At 37.7% G+C, this 18,964-nt stretch overlaps 1 protein-coding gene across 3 annotated transcripts in view; it reads left to right on the top strand.

Moving 5' to 3' along the window:
- Positions 1-18,964, top strand: part of HSD17B4 (hydroxysteroid 17-beta dehydrogenase 4) — a 62,993-nt gene that overhangs the window by 878 nt on the left and 43,151 nt on the right. For 2 of the 3 annotated variants that reach the window (XM_074532176.1, XM_005488434.4), the window contains exons 2-11: positions 2,134-2,187; positions 6,288-6,395; positions 6,924-6,983; positions 8,107-8,128; positions 8,225-8,271; positions 9,031-9,115; positions 11,858-12,045; positions 14,425-14,516; positions 15,109-15,133; positions 16,795-16,923. In XM_074532176.1, the coding sequence (XP_074388277.1) occupies positions 2,134-2,187; positions 6,288-6,395; positions 6,924-6,983; positions 8,107-8,128; positions 8,225-8,271; positions 9,031-9,115; positions 11,858-12,045; positions 14,425-14,516; positions 15,109-15,133; positions 16,795-16,923 (810 nt within the window). Of the gene's footprint in view, positions 1-1,854; positions 1,875-2,133; positions 2,188-6,287; positions 6,396-6,923; positions 6,984-8,106; positions 8,129-8,224; positions 8,272-9,030; positions 9,116-11,857; positions 12,046-14,424; positions 14,517-15,108; positions 15,134-16,794; positions 16,924-18,964 lie in introns of those variants that run through there. The other variant, XM_074532175.1, reaches the window with a different exon arrangement.

The raw sequence follows: 18,964 nt of genomic DNA, 5'->3' as shown, positions 1-18,964 counted from the left end.
GATTGGTTGGGTTTTTCTGTTATTTGTTTCTTCCCCCTTTGATTTTTTTTTTTTTTTTCATTCTCTGTGTCCATGCTTTAGCCTTTGCCTACTCTGGTAGTTGAGCAAAAATGCGGGCTGTCAGTGTGGATGAATGACAGGCAAAGTTTGTGTTTGTGATGAGCTCTTTAGGAAACTTGTTTAGCCATACTCTGAAAAGATTCTGCCCTCCCTCCCCACGGTAGAGTTTTGCTCTCATTTTGTGGTGCCGCACGTTTCTAGCGGAGTCGTTTTGGGGTCCTAGATTAAGTGATGTCTTGTGAAGAAGTAGTTTTGGAAGGCACTGAACAGTCCATGTACATCACCTGAAAGTGACCAACCTGATAATAACTGAGACCACGTTTTTTAATGTTGCTTTTCTGCTTGTACCACATCTATGTTTGTGGCCTTTTCCCTATATAGTAAGCTTCACTGAAGAACAGGTTAAGATCTTGCATAATAGCAAAACAAGGTCACTGTGGCAGTAATAAAGCTTCTAAAAAGTATTGCACTGAGTAAAAGTTTCATGTCAAAAGTGTGTGTACAGTGACCCTTGTACTCATAGGGTTAGACTGAAAATGGTTTGTTAATAGAGAAAATTCCTCTTGTATGTTTTATTTCACAACAGCTTTTCAGTAAGTGTTGATTAAATTTAGGTCAAGATTAAGGGAGGACCTATTATTTACAGATTAGTTCTCATTTTGCTTTTATTTAATTTACATCACTGTAGTTAGATTGCATTACTAATAACATTGTTTTTCAGCTGGATGTTGGTGAACACATCAGAGCTGGGAGTTTATTTAGACATCTGAATCACTAGTTTGTGTCAAAGTCATACCTGCTTTCACATACGCACAAATGTGAAAAGTGTTTCTTTTCACTTTGAGGAGATCCTCTGTGAATTACTGTGTTGGACATTGTTTAGTCAACCTATCTTGGTTTTTTTAAGGTTAGTTTTGATTCTCAAATGTTCAGTCCTTGCTTAGCAGTTGAGAAGACAAGCTGATATAGCATGGCCTGAGTTTTGTGCACTTCTCAGTTGTGCACTTCTCCGTGGCTTTTCAAAACAAAACAAAAAAAGGTTTTCTTGGACTTGGGTTGTATGAGCAGTTGGATGTATATGCACCTCACATGTGAAACTCTTGGTTGCAGAGGCCTAAGGGAGTCTTAAGGAAATTTTCAACTTATTGCTGTGAAATTAGTGTACTTAAAACCAGCATATACAGTTCTTATTTTTCCCCACCCATTTTTTTTTTTTTGAGAAGTGGATTTGAATGTCCAAGTGAGGTGCAAAGAGATACTGTTTGTATTCTGAGGAACTTTCTTTTGACTGACAATTCTTTGATCATTTCAATCTCCATTTTTTTTAAATGAATAAAAAAAAGGATCAGTGCCATTAAGCCCAACAACTTTTGATTGCTACAGTGGATAGTATATCTGTAAATAATTTATTGCAATGAATGCCAAATACAACTAGAATCTAAGCCAGAGTGAAGGTTCAAGACCCTTGCTTTTGTTTGTGGTGCAGAAATGACAGTCTTCTCTTAGGACAGGCAAACTATGTGTCTGTTTGGTTATCTGAGGTATTAGGCATTCCTTTGTATCCAAATGATTTTGTCAATATATCTTCAGTCACAGTTAAATTTTGTTGAGTTTCTTTTTCAAATTTTAACTTTAACTAGGAAAGTATCTTATTCACTTAGTGCGTAATTAATTAACTTGAAAAATCCCCTCCTTCCTCAGTGTTACCTTAGGACATTAAAGGTTCTTCCTTTCAAGTGTATTTTTCTATCCCAAGCACAAACTCGGCAGCATACAGCTTTCCCAGATGCTTTGGCTGAATCCAGTAACAAAGAGTAAGCGTGGTTTGTTTGGGTTTTTTTTTTTCTCTTGACTGGAAGTTTTACTTACTGTTTATCTGTTTGTTTACTTTTGTATTTTATTCTTATAAAAGACTTTGAGCTCCTGGGGGGAATAACTTTGAACCTGCAAAGTATTTGTTTTGAATTGGTGCATTTTTCTTGATGCGATTCATTTTTTGTAGCTTTTGTCTGAATTGTGGTTGAGGAAACAAATTCACTCTTGTTTTTAACTTTCTCTTTTTTTTAAAACTAGGTTTGGGCAGAGCATATGCTCTGGCTTTTGCTGAAAGAGGAGCTTCAGTAGTTGGTAAGTTTTATCTTAACTAACTTGATCTAGACTGTAACCTTTGCCTTTTCAGATAGCTTGCATTCGACAGTCCATGCCCTTTTTGACAGTAACCTTTGTTATTTAATGGTTTTCTGTCTTATCTTTTGCTGTTTAATTTTGCCTCTAAGCTTTATTTTCTAATGAAACAAGTTGCCCAAGTTTGTCCAAGAGCTTACCTTTGCTGGAAAGCCAGTTTGAGTTAGATCATTCCTTAGATTTAACTTCCAGTTATGCATACAACTTTTTACTGCAATCTGTGGCCAGAGAGTGTGTTGTCTTTGGTAAATTGTGCTCACAATCTTCCAATATGACCATTTGAATTTGTGAATATGTTATCTTATAGTACTGTCTCTCAAGAAAGAAGTTACTGAAATGTAGCTCAATAGCATTGTTTCTTTCTGTGGCTCATGGGACAGAAGAGCTGTCCGGTCTCGGTGTCAGTGCCAAGTAGCTGTCTGTAACTTCTGGTGGTTTTGTAGTTTCTTGGTTGAACCTTAGCAGGGCATATTTAGTTGTGAAGAATGCTGTATCACAAGGCAGTCCTGTAGGTTAAGTTGTATTTTGGGTACCCACCAGCAATCAGCATTGCCATTTTTAGATTGGCTCTTAGCAAAAATCTGTTCACTGGGAAGGTTGTCAGGCGCTGGAACAGGCCAGAGAGGTGCTTGAATGACCATCCCTGCAAGTATTTAAAAGATGTGTGGATGTGGCACTTAGGGATGTGGTTTACTCCTGGACTTGGCAGTGTTACATTAATGGTTGGACTTAACCTTGCAGATGTTTCCAGCCTAAAAGGTTCCTGTGATTTTATAGTTTTGCTGCCTATGGATGAATTTGTTGATGAGTTCAAGTTTAAATGCTTAGAGATTTATGGACAAGACCTTGCTCGCTGTTTTTGTTTGTAGTTTTCTAATGACAACGCCAATCTCAGTTTACAAAACTTCAAGAAAATTGTTTGATTTTACTTCATTGATTTAAAATGAGTATGTATGTAGACAACTTAAAAAAAATCTAGGTTGTTTTTTCTTATTTTGTTTCTGTTAATTGCCTTCTTTGATACTTGCTGTATTTACCGTGGATGTGAATAATTCACATCGATTTTTTATTTAGCAAAAATTATGTCACTAAAGCAGTCCAAATATTTTGTATTGACTCTCTGCAGATGGTGGTGGTCTAACTTTCCAGAATGATCTGAAGGAAAATGTACTCTATTGCCTGACCACAGCTAATGCTCCTTTATCTCTTGGCCTTATTGTGTAATAACTAAACAGTAAGTTAAGAATTGACTGTAAGGGCAACTTCTTGTTTCCTTTTGGAAACTTCACACTTCAGTTTGTCTTGCAGTATTACTTCTACATGCTTGTATTTGTTTCTCTTGTTCTCTTACAATTCTGACTTCAAAGAGTTGAGAAACTACTTGTATAAATCTTTAGTTTTTTAAAACTCAAGTAGATATGAGACTTATATCTGCCTTGTCTCTTTTAAACAAGTTCCTTTTTATAAGTTATGGAAATGAAGGTATGTTAAGACCAGTGATCAAATACTCTGGAGGAATATTTAGAGTAGTTGGAAGAATAACAGTAGGCCCCGATATGACGCCTTTGTCCAGTCCTGCATCTCTATGGAGTGAGTTGCTGTTGGTGTGGTTAAATTGACAAGAGCAGCCTAGGTAGAAAACTCTCTTCCCATGACCCTGAGGCTGCCTGCTACCACTGTTTTTGGTTATTCTTTATCTCCTTCATGCCTCTCATCAGGAAAAGTTGAAAGTAGGAAGAAGGGTTGATTTGCTTTTGTCTTGCATCCTGTGTCATCTCCAGACCTACCATTTCTTCTGGTCTGTCTGAGGGCTCTTTTGTTGCTGTTTTAGTTTAGAGTCATGCTTTTGAAGCATCTCTCCTGGTATGTATCCTATTTGTATTTTTGTTTGCATAGTGAAATGGTATTGAATTGCATGAGTCCTTTGAAAAACAGGCTAGAAGATGCAATCTATCAGCAAATCTACATTGTTCATGTGTGCTTGGTTTGTGACACCAGAATACCACAAGAAATCAGCTGGCTTACTGTTGAAAAAACTTGTACTGTAGATGTCAGGTGCTCTGCACCAACTGTTTCACCCTTCAGATTTGCTTTTGCTACTCTTCTGTGACACGCTTGTAGCCTTAGAGGAGTTCTTCTCCAAGATTCAGACTATAGCTATGCTCTGCCACAACCACTACAGTCTTTGGCTCTTTTCAACTGTGTGATTTCAGCTGAAAATTGCATGATGTAAAGCTTGGGCTTATAGTAATGTTATTTCTCTATTTTGTTGTTAGGGGCTTTTTTTCATTGTTCTATCACAGTCATGGCGTTACTATTTTTAAAACCTATAATAGCTCAACTCTTTCTTGCATACTCCTTTTTGTTTCAACTCCATTAGTGCCTGTGCTCAGCCTAAGGTACTTTACCACCTCTGAAAATTTTACCAAATATTTCATTAGGTTTTTGTCAGCAAATTACTATTGAAGTGTGGGATAAGCATATATAAACTTGTCTGTGGTAGAGTTGTTAGGCTTTAACAGGACTGAATGGTTTGTGTATGTTTACCACTCAAATTGTTCACTCTTCTTTCCCAGGTGTTGTCCCTAATTTGCTTTCCTTTAATACCATGGATGTTGCAGGCTGATCAGTCTGCCTGCGTTGCCTATCCTAACACATCCCTACACTTAGAAATTTGCCTTAATTCTTTTCACTTGAATTGTGTTTTCTGCATGTTTGGATTGCTAGATATTGATCTGTTAGCTCGGAGATTTTTGTCTCCTTTGTTTTTTGCATCAGTGTTAAGGTACTTGTACTTTCTGCTTAAGGCTGGGCATTTTTTGTGTTTGATTTGTTTATGCTTGGTTGTTTTTTCTGTTATTTTTGACATGTCCCTCCTCTTTTGATGCTCGCTTCTTCTGGGCTTTGGCATTTTTATTTACTCACAAATTTTCTGCCGTGTTTCTACATTTCTCTTGAAGTGCTGCACACAAAGATGAATATAGGATTCCAGATGAGGCTTCTTGATCTGAATAATAGTGATTTTGTGGTGTGTTCTGCGAGCCATGTTTCTGTTTACTTACAGAGTTAAAAAAAAGGCACAAAATGGATCCATTTCATTTTGTCATGATACAACAGACGTGACATTGCTGCTTTTCATCTAGACCAGCAAGAACATCCTTCATATTTTGTGGATTTTACTTTGTCTGGCTTCTTGAGGTTCGAAGTTAGAAGGCAGAAAGCTGGAATTCACCATAGCAAAAGACTGTTTAGCAGAATACCATTGTTGCATGTAAATTCAGTCAATTTGGCTTTTTTACAATTCCATTTTGAACCCATTTAAACAACTTCTTAAAATTTTTTAAAATTCTTTGTCCAAATACAATGTTTTAGGGGATTTTTTTGGTAGTGTTTTTGTTCCCCTGGTAGTTCTGTGAAGCTGTGGGATGTGCAGGAGTGCAGCAGAGTGTGGCAACATGACATTCCAGCTGCCATGAGTGACGTGTGCCCCAGTGTGGGGAGCAGCCTGGACCAGATGTATGTGTCAGGTGGGCCTCTTACCCCACAGGAGCAGGATCTGAAGCTCCAGAGCTGGCACTTCTCGCTTTGTTCAGACCGCTGGGTCTCTTCCATGATGGTGGTGGCTAGTAACAGTTTAGCAGCTCTATTAACAGGAATAAAGTCTTGCTTACGGTTCATGCAGTAGTTAGAGACTGGAACAAATTGCCTGTGATTGGGGTACAATCTAGATCTTTATCTCTGAACTTCAACACAATTACAGAGGTAGCCTGGGCAGGGCAAGCAAGTGGAATACATGATGGAGGGGTGGAAAAAGATTTTCCATGTTATTTAAAGAAAATGGGATAATGTATGTTGCACTGCTTTTAAAAAAAATAGTCATATGTTCTACTATTTTTCTTTTGTTATCTGTGGTTCTCAGTAAGATCCCAAATGCAGCAGGCTTTATTAATATTCCTTATAGCCTCCAGTGTGATAATGAGGTAAGGACAGACCATGAAGTTTGAGTGCTAACAACAAAAATTTCATTTCTTTGTCATGCACAGTGAATGATCTTGGAGGTGATTTTAAAGGATATGGCAAAAGCTCCTCAGCTGCTGACAAAGTTGTTGATGAAATCAGAGCAAAAGGAGGAAAAGCAGTACCCAATTATGGTATGTTATTTATCCAGATGAGTGTAATGCTTTATCTATAGGAATAGTGGACATGTTAAATGAAAAGCTGATGCTGCTAGTGAAAGATTACTGCCAGCTTACCACTAACATATACATTAAACAGGTGTGATACTATGTGGAGTGGGGAGACAGATGCTAAAAGCAGGTGCATTAATTGCCTCATTCAATTAAGATTTATCTACTAATGCCCTTCTCTTTTATCTCAGTTTTTAACATTGAAGTATTAAGTAGCTGTTCTTCCGCAGTCTTCAGATGCTAAATGGGAATGGATAGTTCTTGCTTGCTTTGCTTTGTGTTTTTCTTGCTGTCACAAATGTTGTGGCATTTAAATTTGCTGTGTGGGATTTGCTTTACGCCACATGCAGATAATGGCTGGATTTGAATTTAGTTTTCACTGGGGCTGTGTGTAGTTTATTTTTCTTAGATCTGTGGAATTAGTTGTTAATATCCTGGAAGTGCAGAGTATCCAGTTAATTTTAATTGAGAATTTTTACTTTTTTCATACAGATTCCGTAGAAGATGGTGAAAAGCTGGTGAGGACAGCCCTTGAGGCTTTTGGGAGGATAGGTACAGTTGCTTAATTCATGTAGAAAATTGTGTGCAAGTGTAAAGCCATTATAAGCAGTGCAGTTAACAGCCTGTGTATGAAATACATTTTGACCACACTAGTACTTACCAATTCTTGGTGCCTGTAGTCAGTGAAATCTGAATAAGGGGCTTTCAGCTTTTAATCTGAATTATCAACTTTTGTTTGGGGTTTTTTATTTGTTTTGGGTTTTTTGGGTTTTGTTTGTTTGGGTTTTTGTTTGTTTTTGTTGGTGTGTTTGTTTGTTTGTTTGTTTTTTTGTGGTTTTAACGGAGGTGTAAAGCTTAGTATATGTTTCGTATTTTCCTACACTTCAGAATTTTGTAACTTCAATAATGGTTAACAATTTCTATCACAAAGCACAAAGTCTATGACTGTCACAAAGCACGAAGTGTTATGACTGACTGCATAGAATTAGCATAAATAATGTTGCTGAAAGCAATATTGCATGTTTTTAAGCTCTTCTGCTTACATAAGGGCAACATGCATTAGCAGAAATTAAAAAAGAAAACCCTAAGGTGTTTTATGTAACTGTTAAAGTTCTTTTTAGCCATGTGATTTCCACTGTTTGAAATCACTTGGTGAGTTTAACTCAGGGTGAAATGGCTTAGAGTACACATAAACAAGGCCAACAGGAACCCAGTTAACTATCTGACAAGAAATTGTTATGATCCTGGTCACTTTATCAGCTTTGAGACTCTGTGGTTCCTCTAGTTATCATTTGGGCTACTGCAACAAAGGTGGTGGCATAAACTGCGTAACTGGGGCATTCTGAAATTCAAAGCAGGCTTCAAAACTGTACAGGATAGCTGCATCCTGCAGATATTGGATTCCTAGGCAGCCAGCACTTCACAGCTATGCCTGCCTTTCAGGCTTTGTCCCATTGAGGTCCCTGTCGGGTTGAGAGTTGCCTGTCCAGAAGTTTTATGTTATAATATTTGTTCAAGGATAGATTCATTAATCAGGACAAGGAGCTACTGAATATATGTAATGTGATGTATATGTCCAGTGTTCTTGTGTGTGTATATTTGGAAGTGGGAGAAAAATAGAAACAAGCTTGTATTTTATCAGTGCATTGAATTAGTTACCTTTTTTTTATTTCAGATATTGTTATAAACAATGCTGGGTGAGTATACCTGTCCTGTTTGAGTGTGTGCTGTCCTTTTTGTGTAAACAAATGTTGATCTTACATCTGTTTTGTTTTCCTAATGTTGCATTTTAGGATCCTGAGAGACCGTTCCTTTGTTCGGATAAGTGATGAAGATTGGGGTGAGTTGATTTTAAAGCAACTTCCAAATGTTCTTTCTTGTGAAAGATGACATGTACATCCCTCCCACGGGAACAAGAAAGAAAAGACAGGGAAGGCTTACCTTTTGCCCTGCAAGCTTAGTGGAAAGCTGCTTGTGTTCAGTGTGCAAACCAGGTCTGTGCTGCAACACATGGTAGGTGTATGTAGTTCCAAAGGGTAAGAAGGGCTTTTCTTCCCACTCCAGGTTGCCAAATGCAATAAGAAAAAGAGCCATGTGAATTACACACAATAGTTTTTGTGAACACAACATTCCTAGTGCCAGCACTGCATGGCTGAATATTAAACAGGCTTAAAAGACCCAAAACGAAGCAGAGAGGAAAGGAAACTGATGTGCCAAGGGACAGAAGAAAAAGCAAAACCTTCATTGAGGTCGTAGATGATGATAAGTCAGTGAAGGAGACTTTACAAGGATAGTCTGTATTCTGTGCTTCTGGTCTGAGTCTGAGTGCAGGAATTTTGAATGCTTTTGTATTCTGTAGAGAAGAGGCCCATACAAGAGGTGGTATATGTGGGCAGCCCCTTCATAATCAGTGTATGTTCAGGCAAGTACGGAAAAGTTGTCTGTCAAGACAAACAAAAAACCAAAAAAACAAAGCAAAAAAACCCCAACAAAAAAACAGTGTGAAGGGAGTACATTTTTGTCATGAAGAAGAAATATGGTGCATTTCAAGCTGGGAGAAAAATCCTGGAGTTACTAAACTGATGTTAATTTGTTCTAGATATAATTCACAGAATTCATTTGAGGGGATCATTCCTGGTAACCCGAGCTGCATGGAATCATATGAAAAATCAGAAATTTGGCAGGTAAAAATGTGTGTTCTGTATTGCATTTTTCCATAGGGACTGATGCATGTCCAAACAGTGAAGGAGTTTTGCATTCTTTTCTTTCACTTTGTCAGGGTAGAAGCAAAATCAGTGAAAATGTCTGTACAGCTCTGATTCCTCCTTCCCGCTTCCTCAGCCAAATGTTTGAAGGTTTTTCTTCCAATGTATTTAAATGTATTTTTCTGGCTCTCCCAAACAGAAGTTGTAACTATGTAAAAATACCATGTCAATTAATGAGGACTGGTTAGAAATGTTTGTTACTGGTGTGTTACTGCAGTTTGAGGGACTCTTGTTCTGTTCCTTCTTATTCAAATGACTGGTTCATGCAGTTCTGTTTGTAGGCCATGGATTTTTTTTCTTTGGTGTTTAGTTGTCATGAGTTTTCTTTGTTTGTCAGTTTTAACCCTTTGGACAAACGTACTTTTCTTAAAAGTTATGGGAGTGTTCTTAGTATGTTTTTGGTATGTATTACTGCTAAGTGAAAAGTGCGGTGAAATCAGAATTTTTTTTCCATTTTTGTGATTTTATCAAAAACTTTATCAAAGCACTGATTATATTAATCTTAACCATACCCACATGTTTAAAACTGTGTGAGGTATTTTCTCATCCTGTGACCTAAATAACATTTATTCTCATCCAGGGAAGTGAACTGTGATGATAGTGAAAGTCTTCAGTCTGGGAGCTGAAAATTAAATTATTTTTTCAAAACCAGCTTAATTCTAGAGTTGCATGCAATTAGGATAATGTTTCACTTGTATCCTTTTCTGTATTTGCTCAGATGACAGTGATAGTGAGTGCTTCTGCAGTTTATGGGTAGACACGTGCCATCTGCAAAATGCCTGCTTTGTATAGAGTTTGTAGTTTTTCTTCATCATATTGAACCACTACTTGCAACACTTCACTTAAATTAAAAGCATTAAATTATTGGCAGTGAAGCAGATAAAAAAAGTTAAATGTGTGTTGATCCCAGCTATGCTGTGTGTTTAGATTTCAAGTAGATTTCAACAGAATCTGATCAGGCTTTGTGTTGTTTTTGCATGGCCTGGTTTTTGGTAGTGGGGAAATCACACAAGGGGCCTGTGAGAAGCTGCTGGAAGCTTCCACTGTGTCCAGCAGAGCCAATCATTGGTGGCTTTGACAATGGACATGGTGCTGGCCAAGGCTGGGCTAGTTAGAGGTGATGGTAATGTCTCTGTGATAACAGATTGGAGGAGAAAATCAAAACAAAAGGACACACAGTTTTTTCTGCCCAGAGACAAGGAGGAGGTGAGAACCTGTGAGGGAAACAACATGGAGACACCAAGGTCATTGTAGAAGGAGTGGCAGGAGGTGCCAGAGCTGAGATTCTCTGCAGGCTGTGGTGAGACCACGGTGAAGCAGCTGTGCCCCTGCAGCCTCTGGGCATCCATGGGGGATGTAGAGATCCACCCATGGAGGGAGGTGCCCATGCCAGAGCAGGTAGATGCCGGGAGGAGGTTGTGATCCAGCAGGAGACCCAGTGGAGAGAGAGGGCCCTGGAGCAGCCTGTCCTTGGAGGACTGCATCCTATGGAAGGAGTGGCCCATGTCTCAGCAGTTTTGGGAGGACTGTCTGCCTGTGGGAGGGACTCATATTTGCAGCAGGTGCAGTATGGCTGCTGCCTGTGAGAAGTGGACCCTCATTGGAGAATCTCATGGAGAACTGTCTCCTGTGGGAGGGACCCCATGGCCTCACTGGGACCCCACAGGCCTCTTCTCCCTGAGCAGTGGAAGAAAATCTTGGTGATAACTGACCAAACCATCATGCCCTGTCTCCCTGTGCTGTTGGTGGGAAGGATGGAGGGAGGGGTTGAGGGAAGAAAAGAGCTTAGCTACTTCTCATTATACTTCTCTGTACCTCTCAGTAATAAAATCACTTTGTACATTTAAGTTGAGCGTCTTTTGCCCTTGGAGTGTTTTCTCTCAGTCCTTTTCTCAACCCATGAACCTGTTGTTAATTTTTTTTTCTCTCCTCTGCCCAGCTCTGGCAGGGGAGGGTGAGCAAGGCGCCTTTGTGGTATTTGACTAGTGTCAAACCATAACAGGTTTCCTTTAAAAGTGACGGTGTGCACCCATTTCTATGGAATTGAGATGACCTGCAGCACAGCATTTTCTTGCCTCAAACCATCTGTGAACTGCAGTGGTTTTTAGAGCTCTCATGTGAACTCTAAGTCACTCCAAAGCAGTAATGGGAACAGCAAAGAGCAAGACTTTCCTTTCCTGTCTTCTTCTGTCATGCATTTAATGCATATTAGAATTCTTTGAATGTGAATTCTGTCAGAACAGATCTTCAGATATTACCAGGTAGTTAATATTAAAGGCAGTGATTTTCAGTCAAGTAATTTTCTTCTGAGCAATGAAATCTCCTATTAGTTGTGAGAATACCACCAGCTGAAATGAAGATAGAAATGAAATTATTTTTCTCTGTACAGGATTTAGTGTCACAGAATGTCTTTCCTAGTGTTGCAATATCACTCAGAAAACCTTTGTTAGTTTTCTGCTACTCTGACAATGTGTCAGGATTTGTGAGATGTTTGCTGTCCATCAAACATTAGTTACCTGATTGTTAGCAAAACTAGCAAATAATATTTTCATATTGGTTTTGTGGAATATGGGGACTATAATGCCAAAGCTGGCAAATGTTGTGTAGAATCAAATAACTTGAAGAAATAATTTAAGTTTTTTTCTTCTCTTCTCCCTTAAGAATAATTATGACATCCTCAGCTGCTGGAATATATGGAAACTTTGGTCAGGCAAACTACAGTGCTGCAAAACTTGGCCTTTTGGGTCTTGCAAACACAATTGCAATTGAAGGGCGGAAATATAACATCCACTGCAACACCATTGCTCCTACTGCTGGATCCAGGCTGACCCAGACTGTCATGCCGCAAGGTGAATAATTTAAGGTCTACATGTACTGGTATTTTTTGAAGTGCAACAAACTCTCTTACCTCTTAGAAAATGCAAGTCCTTCACACTTCGTGTACTACCAGTTCATTTTTCCTACTATCTTTTTGTCTTTGAACTGTCAGCTTATTTGCTTTGTCTGTTGTGAGGAATTCTTACTTTCTACCACAAGATATGGAGCAAATTTTCTTATTTGCAAAAGCAATTTCATGTAGCAAGGCTCTTTAACTGTAATCTCTTCCAAGATCCTCCTTCGCTAGTGGAAAGGCTTGTTTGTTTCATCACATGTGACATCAAGTATGAGCATAAGTTGTCTGCACTTGTTAGAATATTGCCTAATTGCAAAATACTGGGTTTGTGCGCAACATGTCATGTGTGTACTTAGTGGTTCCATGATCAGCAGGAGATGATAGTAAACTGAGTTGCTTAATTTTTCTTTGTTGCACAGCTACTATCTTTGAAAGTTTGAGCAGGTTTAACATAGTAAGTGTGCATAAGTGTAAGTTTAGGATAAATAGACTGACTAATTACTTTGGCAAATGATCGGAAGAAAGAAAAATAATTTGGGGGGGAAAATGTCAGTTAAAAGAAATTACTCTCAGAAAATCTTCTAGAGTCAGCCTATTTCATTTCACTCTTGCCCTTCTTTTCCCTTATGATGAGCAGATTTCAAAGCCAAGGAAATCATCATATTCGTCAGACTGATAGACAGGGTATTGGAGAGTAATGTATTTTGTATTTTAGGCACAGATTGAATGCCTGAAGTAGCCTGGTTTAGATCTAAATAATCCAGGTGGTCATGACTCTAGTGGTGTTTTAAGTTGTAAGTTCCAGTGATTTATTGGAATTGTTTATAGAAGATCTAAACACATGAAGCATGCAATGTAAAATGGATTAAAGTAGCTGGCAAGTTCTGAAGATATTTAATCTACATAGGATGATAAAAAATACCTCAGAATTTTCTTTCTTAGTCATTTTAAGAAGAGTGAGATCCTTTGATTTCTCTGTAAGATACTTAGAGCTCTGATGATGCATTTCTTATCTTGTTCACTCAATTCCTGTCCAGTTTTTCAAATACTCCTAAAAGATTTAAATGCCACAACTTAAAAACATTTTCAGAGGTCATCAAATTATTCTTGTTATCTTAGTCAGGACTTTCCTATTTATCCTCTGATGTCTGCAGACACCTATGCTTTTTCATTGCCATACAATGCTCTACATTGTTATGTATGTACAACTTGACCCACATATTTTTGTTCTTTCTAAGAACTCTTAAATGCGGTTTGCATCTTTTGTGTGGTTGTTTTTGGTTTTTGGTTTTTTTTAACTTCTAGTACCTATTTTTAAATTATTTTAAGGGTAGATTACAAGCATTAATAATAATAATATAGGACTAGGCTTTGAGACTAAATTATATGTGGCATAAAGTAGAATATTTTGGAAAAGTCTAATGGGTTTGCTATGCACTTACAACATGCCATAATAAATGGAATTCAACTTTCTTGTACTTTTATGGAACTGCTAAAAATGAACTTCTGTTTACCTTAGTTTTGCTATTAAAGAAGTACTTGAAATGATAGGCTTTCCTAGCTCTTCATCTTGGAAAATCTGTCTATAATTGAAAATGCTTGATGACCTTTAGATGAGGAACAGCTCTGTATCTACTGCTGTTGAAAGAATAATATTCTAATAGCTGAAAAAGGAAATTAAGCAAAGTTAATATTCAGACAGTGGATAGAATATATGATAAGAGCTGCCTGGACAACCACACTGTTCCATGACAATGTCTCAATTTTCAGATAGCTTTCTATTGTACTAGGTGTCAATGAAAATTCCAGAATAGGATTGATATGTAAATTTAGCAGGGTGAAAATTCTCTTTATTGTTTAGAAAAACCGTCATTTCCAAATGAGATAATTCTTAAACAATCAGCTGCTGCAATTATTTTCGTAATGTCTTGTCTATATAATTGACTAGCATACTAAAAGGAAAATTGCTCAGGTAAATTTCCATCAGGATTATGTATAGCTGTCTTGTCTTTGTTTCAGGCTGCCATCATGTGGAAATTTAGGAAGGTTGTCTGGCTTTGCAGTCTGCATGTAGCAGGGTTCCCAAGAGTTACACGGGCATTTGTCTCTCTGGCTGAGAAGCCATGTCATGGGCTTAAGCAGCATATATGTATCTCACTAGATGTTGGTCTTTATTGAATCTTCAAATGTTTCATTTACCTGGTCCTTTCTTTTCATGACAGAGCACTCTGGATAAAATTCTCCTGGTTCTGCTGTTCATAAGAGGGTGTTAGATTAAACTGGTGAAACTGCAGAGTATTTCTATTTCATTATTCCCCTCTCCTATTTGCTCTAGATCTGGTCGATGCTTTCAAACCAGAATATGTTGCTCCTTTAGTAGTTTGGCTTTGCCATGAGAGCTGTGCTGAAAATGGCAGTCTGTTTGAGGTAATTTTTAAATTTTTCCTTTCTTCTCCCTCCTTCCCTGCCTTTGCTCCTTCCCCCAATATCAGTTGTTTTATCTTGTCCAGCCTTAACCTTTTTGCTGAAACTAAATGACCATGTGTGAACTACATACTCAGCATAGACAGAAGAAATATTGATCTAGTTGTGCAGTATTTGACAAGTACTTCAGGCAGTCACAGCTTAGTCAAGTTCTGGTCTGTGCTCAGCATGCTACCAATTTGATTGTTACAATTCTTATAGTACGCTTTTAAGGTTGAAAAGATACCAAAATTCAAAAGGCATTTTTGTTCTGAAAATCATTCTAACATAGAAAGTGGCTTGCAGGAAGGAGTAATTACTTAGTTATGGTATTCATTATAGGTATTGGCATCAAACTGCTAACTCATGTATTGGATGGAAACTGTTTTATGTTGATCACATTCAGGTGCTTAACTAAACTGTTAATTACAGCCAGCAGTAATTCAGAAATTCTTAATATTGAGTTTGTTCTGGAGTATAGTTTTGTTTCCCAGCATTACCACAGCTTTGCTTTGTGACATGTCCTAAGCTGATGATATTCTTTTTTTCTTGGCAGGTGGGAGCTGGGTGGATTGGAAAATGTAAGTACTTTATGTTGGAGGGATTGATCTTGTTTTTGGAATTGACATTGAGACTTTCTTTAGACGTAACCTGTATGCTCAAGACATTGTTTACTCAGGCAAGAAGATGAATAAAAGCCTGGGGTTCTGAGAAAACTGCTTATATTTGGTAAAAGTTAAAACCTTTAACTTCATGTGGGAAAAACTGGTAGCTTAGGTATGTTACCAGTTATAGGTATGTGCATTGTTATGCTTTTGAACTAACAGTAACTGAAATTCTGCCCAAGTAACTTCAATTCTTAGATCCTGGGCATAATTTCAAGTAGAAGTTGTGGTGCTAAGTATACATTGCTGCTTTTTCTTGATAACTTTAATTTTTCATGATATAAATATCATATGCTGATAAACAGGCGTATTTTTCATTTTTCATTTCTCATTTCATCTTTTCCATTACTTTCCACTATTACTTATGCTTCTATTAAAATACTAGTGTGTAGGCATGTTAAGGCAATTAGTGTTCTTAAATAATCAGTAGCTATGCTACCCATGTATTTTCCTTAGTGACTCCAGTAACTAACTTAAATACCAATTTCAGGAAAACTTGCAGGACATACTGAGGACTTATGAGGAGAAAAAATATTCAGTGTGTGAGATGCCTTGACTTTTTTCCTAAATCCATTGAACCTGGTACAAACACTGTTTTAACGAATTTTACAACATTTCAGCCTACATGAGTATCATGAGAGGGTTGGAAGTAGGGCTCTTAATGCAGGAAGTCATTCTGCTTACATTTAGTTTTTTTTCTCCGACTTGATAACAATTTTGTACATTTCTAACTAACTGCAAGTGTTCTGTGTAACTGGAATAGTGTTTCCAAGAGGTGTGGGCAACAGATTAAAAGAAGCAGGTTAGCAGCACAAAACATCTTGCTGCCCTTCACAAGCATTTGGGTTTTAATACAGCTGAAAATCTGCACTTTGATCAAGAGAAAATACCATTTTTCATCATTATAATGACTATTGTTGTAGTTACTGAAATTAAACCATGTTGTTCATGAGGTACCAATATAGCCTTATTCATTGCCTTCTGCTAATTAATGGCAAACCCAACATGAAGTATAAATACATAACTATTTGAATTGCAATCCCAGTAATCTAAGTCTGTATCCTTATGGAACTAATTTCACACTGGCCTTACCAGTTTCTCTCAGGTTACAGTATTGAAATACAACTTCAGAGACCATTTGGAGGTGCTGGCTGCTGGTATTAAGGTTCTTTTACAGCTAACAAGTGGTTTTCACTTTTTCCCTGTAGTTTTCTATGCTTCCAGAAGATACCTAAGCAGTAGTAGTTGAAGTCATGTAAGATGAGAAATCCTGTAGATGAATACTAGCTGCAGCTTTTCAGTAGACAGAATCTTAAAACTAGTATTTCAGGAGAGTGAAAAGTCTGTTGCAGCTTCAGTGAAACTTAAAACTAGTGCTGTTCCCTTTCTAAATGGTAGTTAAAGCAGTGAGCCCTTTTAGTCCAGCTGGAAGTTACAATGGTGAGTTACATTGGAGTATTTAAAATGTTTCCCTTGTGGTACCATCTTGAAGGTAGTGGCTTAGAGGAAGGTTGTATAAAGAAATGAAAAGCTTCTTTGTTTGTTACTGGAACTCTCTGGCTGGTGTTTCCCATTAGTGCGCTGGGAGCGATCCTTGGGTGCCATTGTCAGGGGAAAGAATCAGCCAATGACGCCTGAAGCAGTGAGAGATAAATGGGAGAAGGTGTGTGACTTTGATAATGCCAGCAAACCCAGAACCATCCAAGGTAAGGGAGACTTTAATTTTGGGGCTATTTAGGCTGGGGAAAAGAATGTTTTTGGGAGATCTTATTGTAGCCTTTCAGTACTTTATGGAGGCCTCTGAGAAATAAGGGAAAGCTGGGACAAATGTATGCCCTATGCCTCAAGGTGTGGTCAGACAGGGCTCTCAACAAATTGATTTACTTGAAGATGTCCCTACTCAGGAGTTGATGGGGACTAGGACTAGCTGACCTCTGAAGATCCCTTCCAATCCAAACTATGCTTTGGCTCTGTATATGTGGATAGCTTGGGTAAGCAAAGCTTAGAAGAGAATGATTTCTTTCAAACATTTGCTGAAACTTCAAAATTTACAGAACTAAGGAATTTTCTTGTAAATGTGCTACATTAATAATTTTCTGTTTCAGTATGGTCAAATCTTTCCATTCTAAAGCAACTGCTATATTGTTACCTATAGCTTTAAGATGTGATTTATCTTAACAGTTTCTAGAGAAGTGACATCATTGTCATTGTAAGCATTAGAGTCAGACTGATGACAGTGTTTTATTTTATTGCACCGACATGCAGACAGCATAGTGCAATAGAGAAATTGTGTTTTCTTTTCAGTCCTGGAATCTTGGTTTTTGGTGAACATTTCACTACCAAAAAGCTCTGGTTAAGTTGTGGGATATATCACAGCAAAAAAGTTCTTACTGTGCCTTATGTTCTTGGGTTACATCACCCCCTTGCCTGGTGACTAAAATGATTTTCTCTTTCAGTGCTTTGTATACTTTTCTTGTTCCTTGCCAGCATTTAAGAGTGCAGGGCAGGAGAGGAAAAGGTATCCATATATACAATGTCAGTTGAATTTCAAAGATAACTAAATGCACAGTAGATGTTCAAGCTGTTGGCTCCAAAATCCATTAGGATATTTTGTTAAAAACCTTAAAGATATGTTTTTAGATGCCTTTACTAGAACCAGCATAGTACACACTTTGTCTTTTCCCTCATGTCTTGGCACACTGGGGAATGCAACCATCCAAGCAGTAGTTCTAGGTCACCTTACTGATCCTTGGCTTACAGGTATCCTGTTTCCAAATGTATGCAAGTTTACACATGTTCTCTGTTCTGCAATGGAATGGTATTTATAACAACATAATTCCAGCTTTATCACTTCTGATCTGTTCTAGGACCTGTCACATGAACTATGTTACTTTTATGGGTTGCTAGCAGAAAAGTGTTGTAGATAGAGATTTCTTTTCAAAGTTGCTTCAGCATTATATATGGTATTTCATATCTGCCAGTTGATGCCATGAGGAGGAAAAACCGAAGAAGATTTGGAATTTCTTCTGACCTTCTTCTGAACGTCAAGTAAAAGTGCTTACAATAAAATATGGCAGGTTTCTACAGTCAGGAAATCAAAAATGTTACATTGGCATGGATCTTCCATGCCTTAGCTTCTGTTATGAACTTAGTAAAGATATATCTTTTTCCTTGCAGTGCAGTCAAGCCACAGATACTGAATAAAAACTTGTGTATTAATTGTTGTATTGTGTATTTGTGAGAATCAGCATAAGGATTGAGGAAAATTCTTGTTGGCTGAATAGAATTTTTAATTCTATTAGAAGTTTCTGCTGTCAAATTCTTTATTGTCCTCTTTATTGCTTGAAGGCCAAGGAAACTAATTAGAGTACTTGCAGTAAAGATTAAAAAGGTACAATACCTAACATCTGAAGTTAAAACTCTTCCTGCAGATTTCTTTATTTTGAGTAATATGATTTTGTGAAGAGCATTTGTGTACTAAGCATTAGGTGCAATGGGAAAAAGGAAAACCCAGAAAGGAATTAGATAAAGTATTGCTTTTAATGCAGTAGAAAACCCTGTTTGCTACTACATTAAAATCTTTCATTTCAGAAAAATCTGAGATGCTAATCTTATTTCTCGTTTTAGTGGTACTGATAAGATAGGCTTGTATTTTGTACATGAAGCAGAAAGACCAGATTAAGTGTGATGCCGAAGCTTCTGAATGCATGGTACAGGGTGCAGTAGGTCACAGTTGCACCATGCGCT

The sequence above is a fragment of the Zonotrichia albicollis genome, chromosome Z, assembly GCF_047830755.1.
Source record: "Zonotrichia albicollis isolate bZonAlb1 chromosome Z, bZonAlb1.hap1, whole genome shotgun sequence".
Taxonomy (NCBI): domain Eukaryota; kingdom Metazoa; phylum Chordata; class Aves; order Passeriformes; family Passerellidae; genus Zonotrichia; species Zonotrichia albicollis.
The sequence above is the reverse complement of the archived record's forward strand: the minus strand, read 5'-3'. Positions and strand labels throughout refer to the sequence as shown.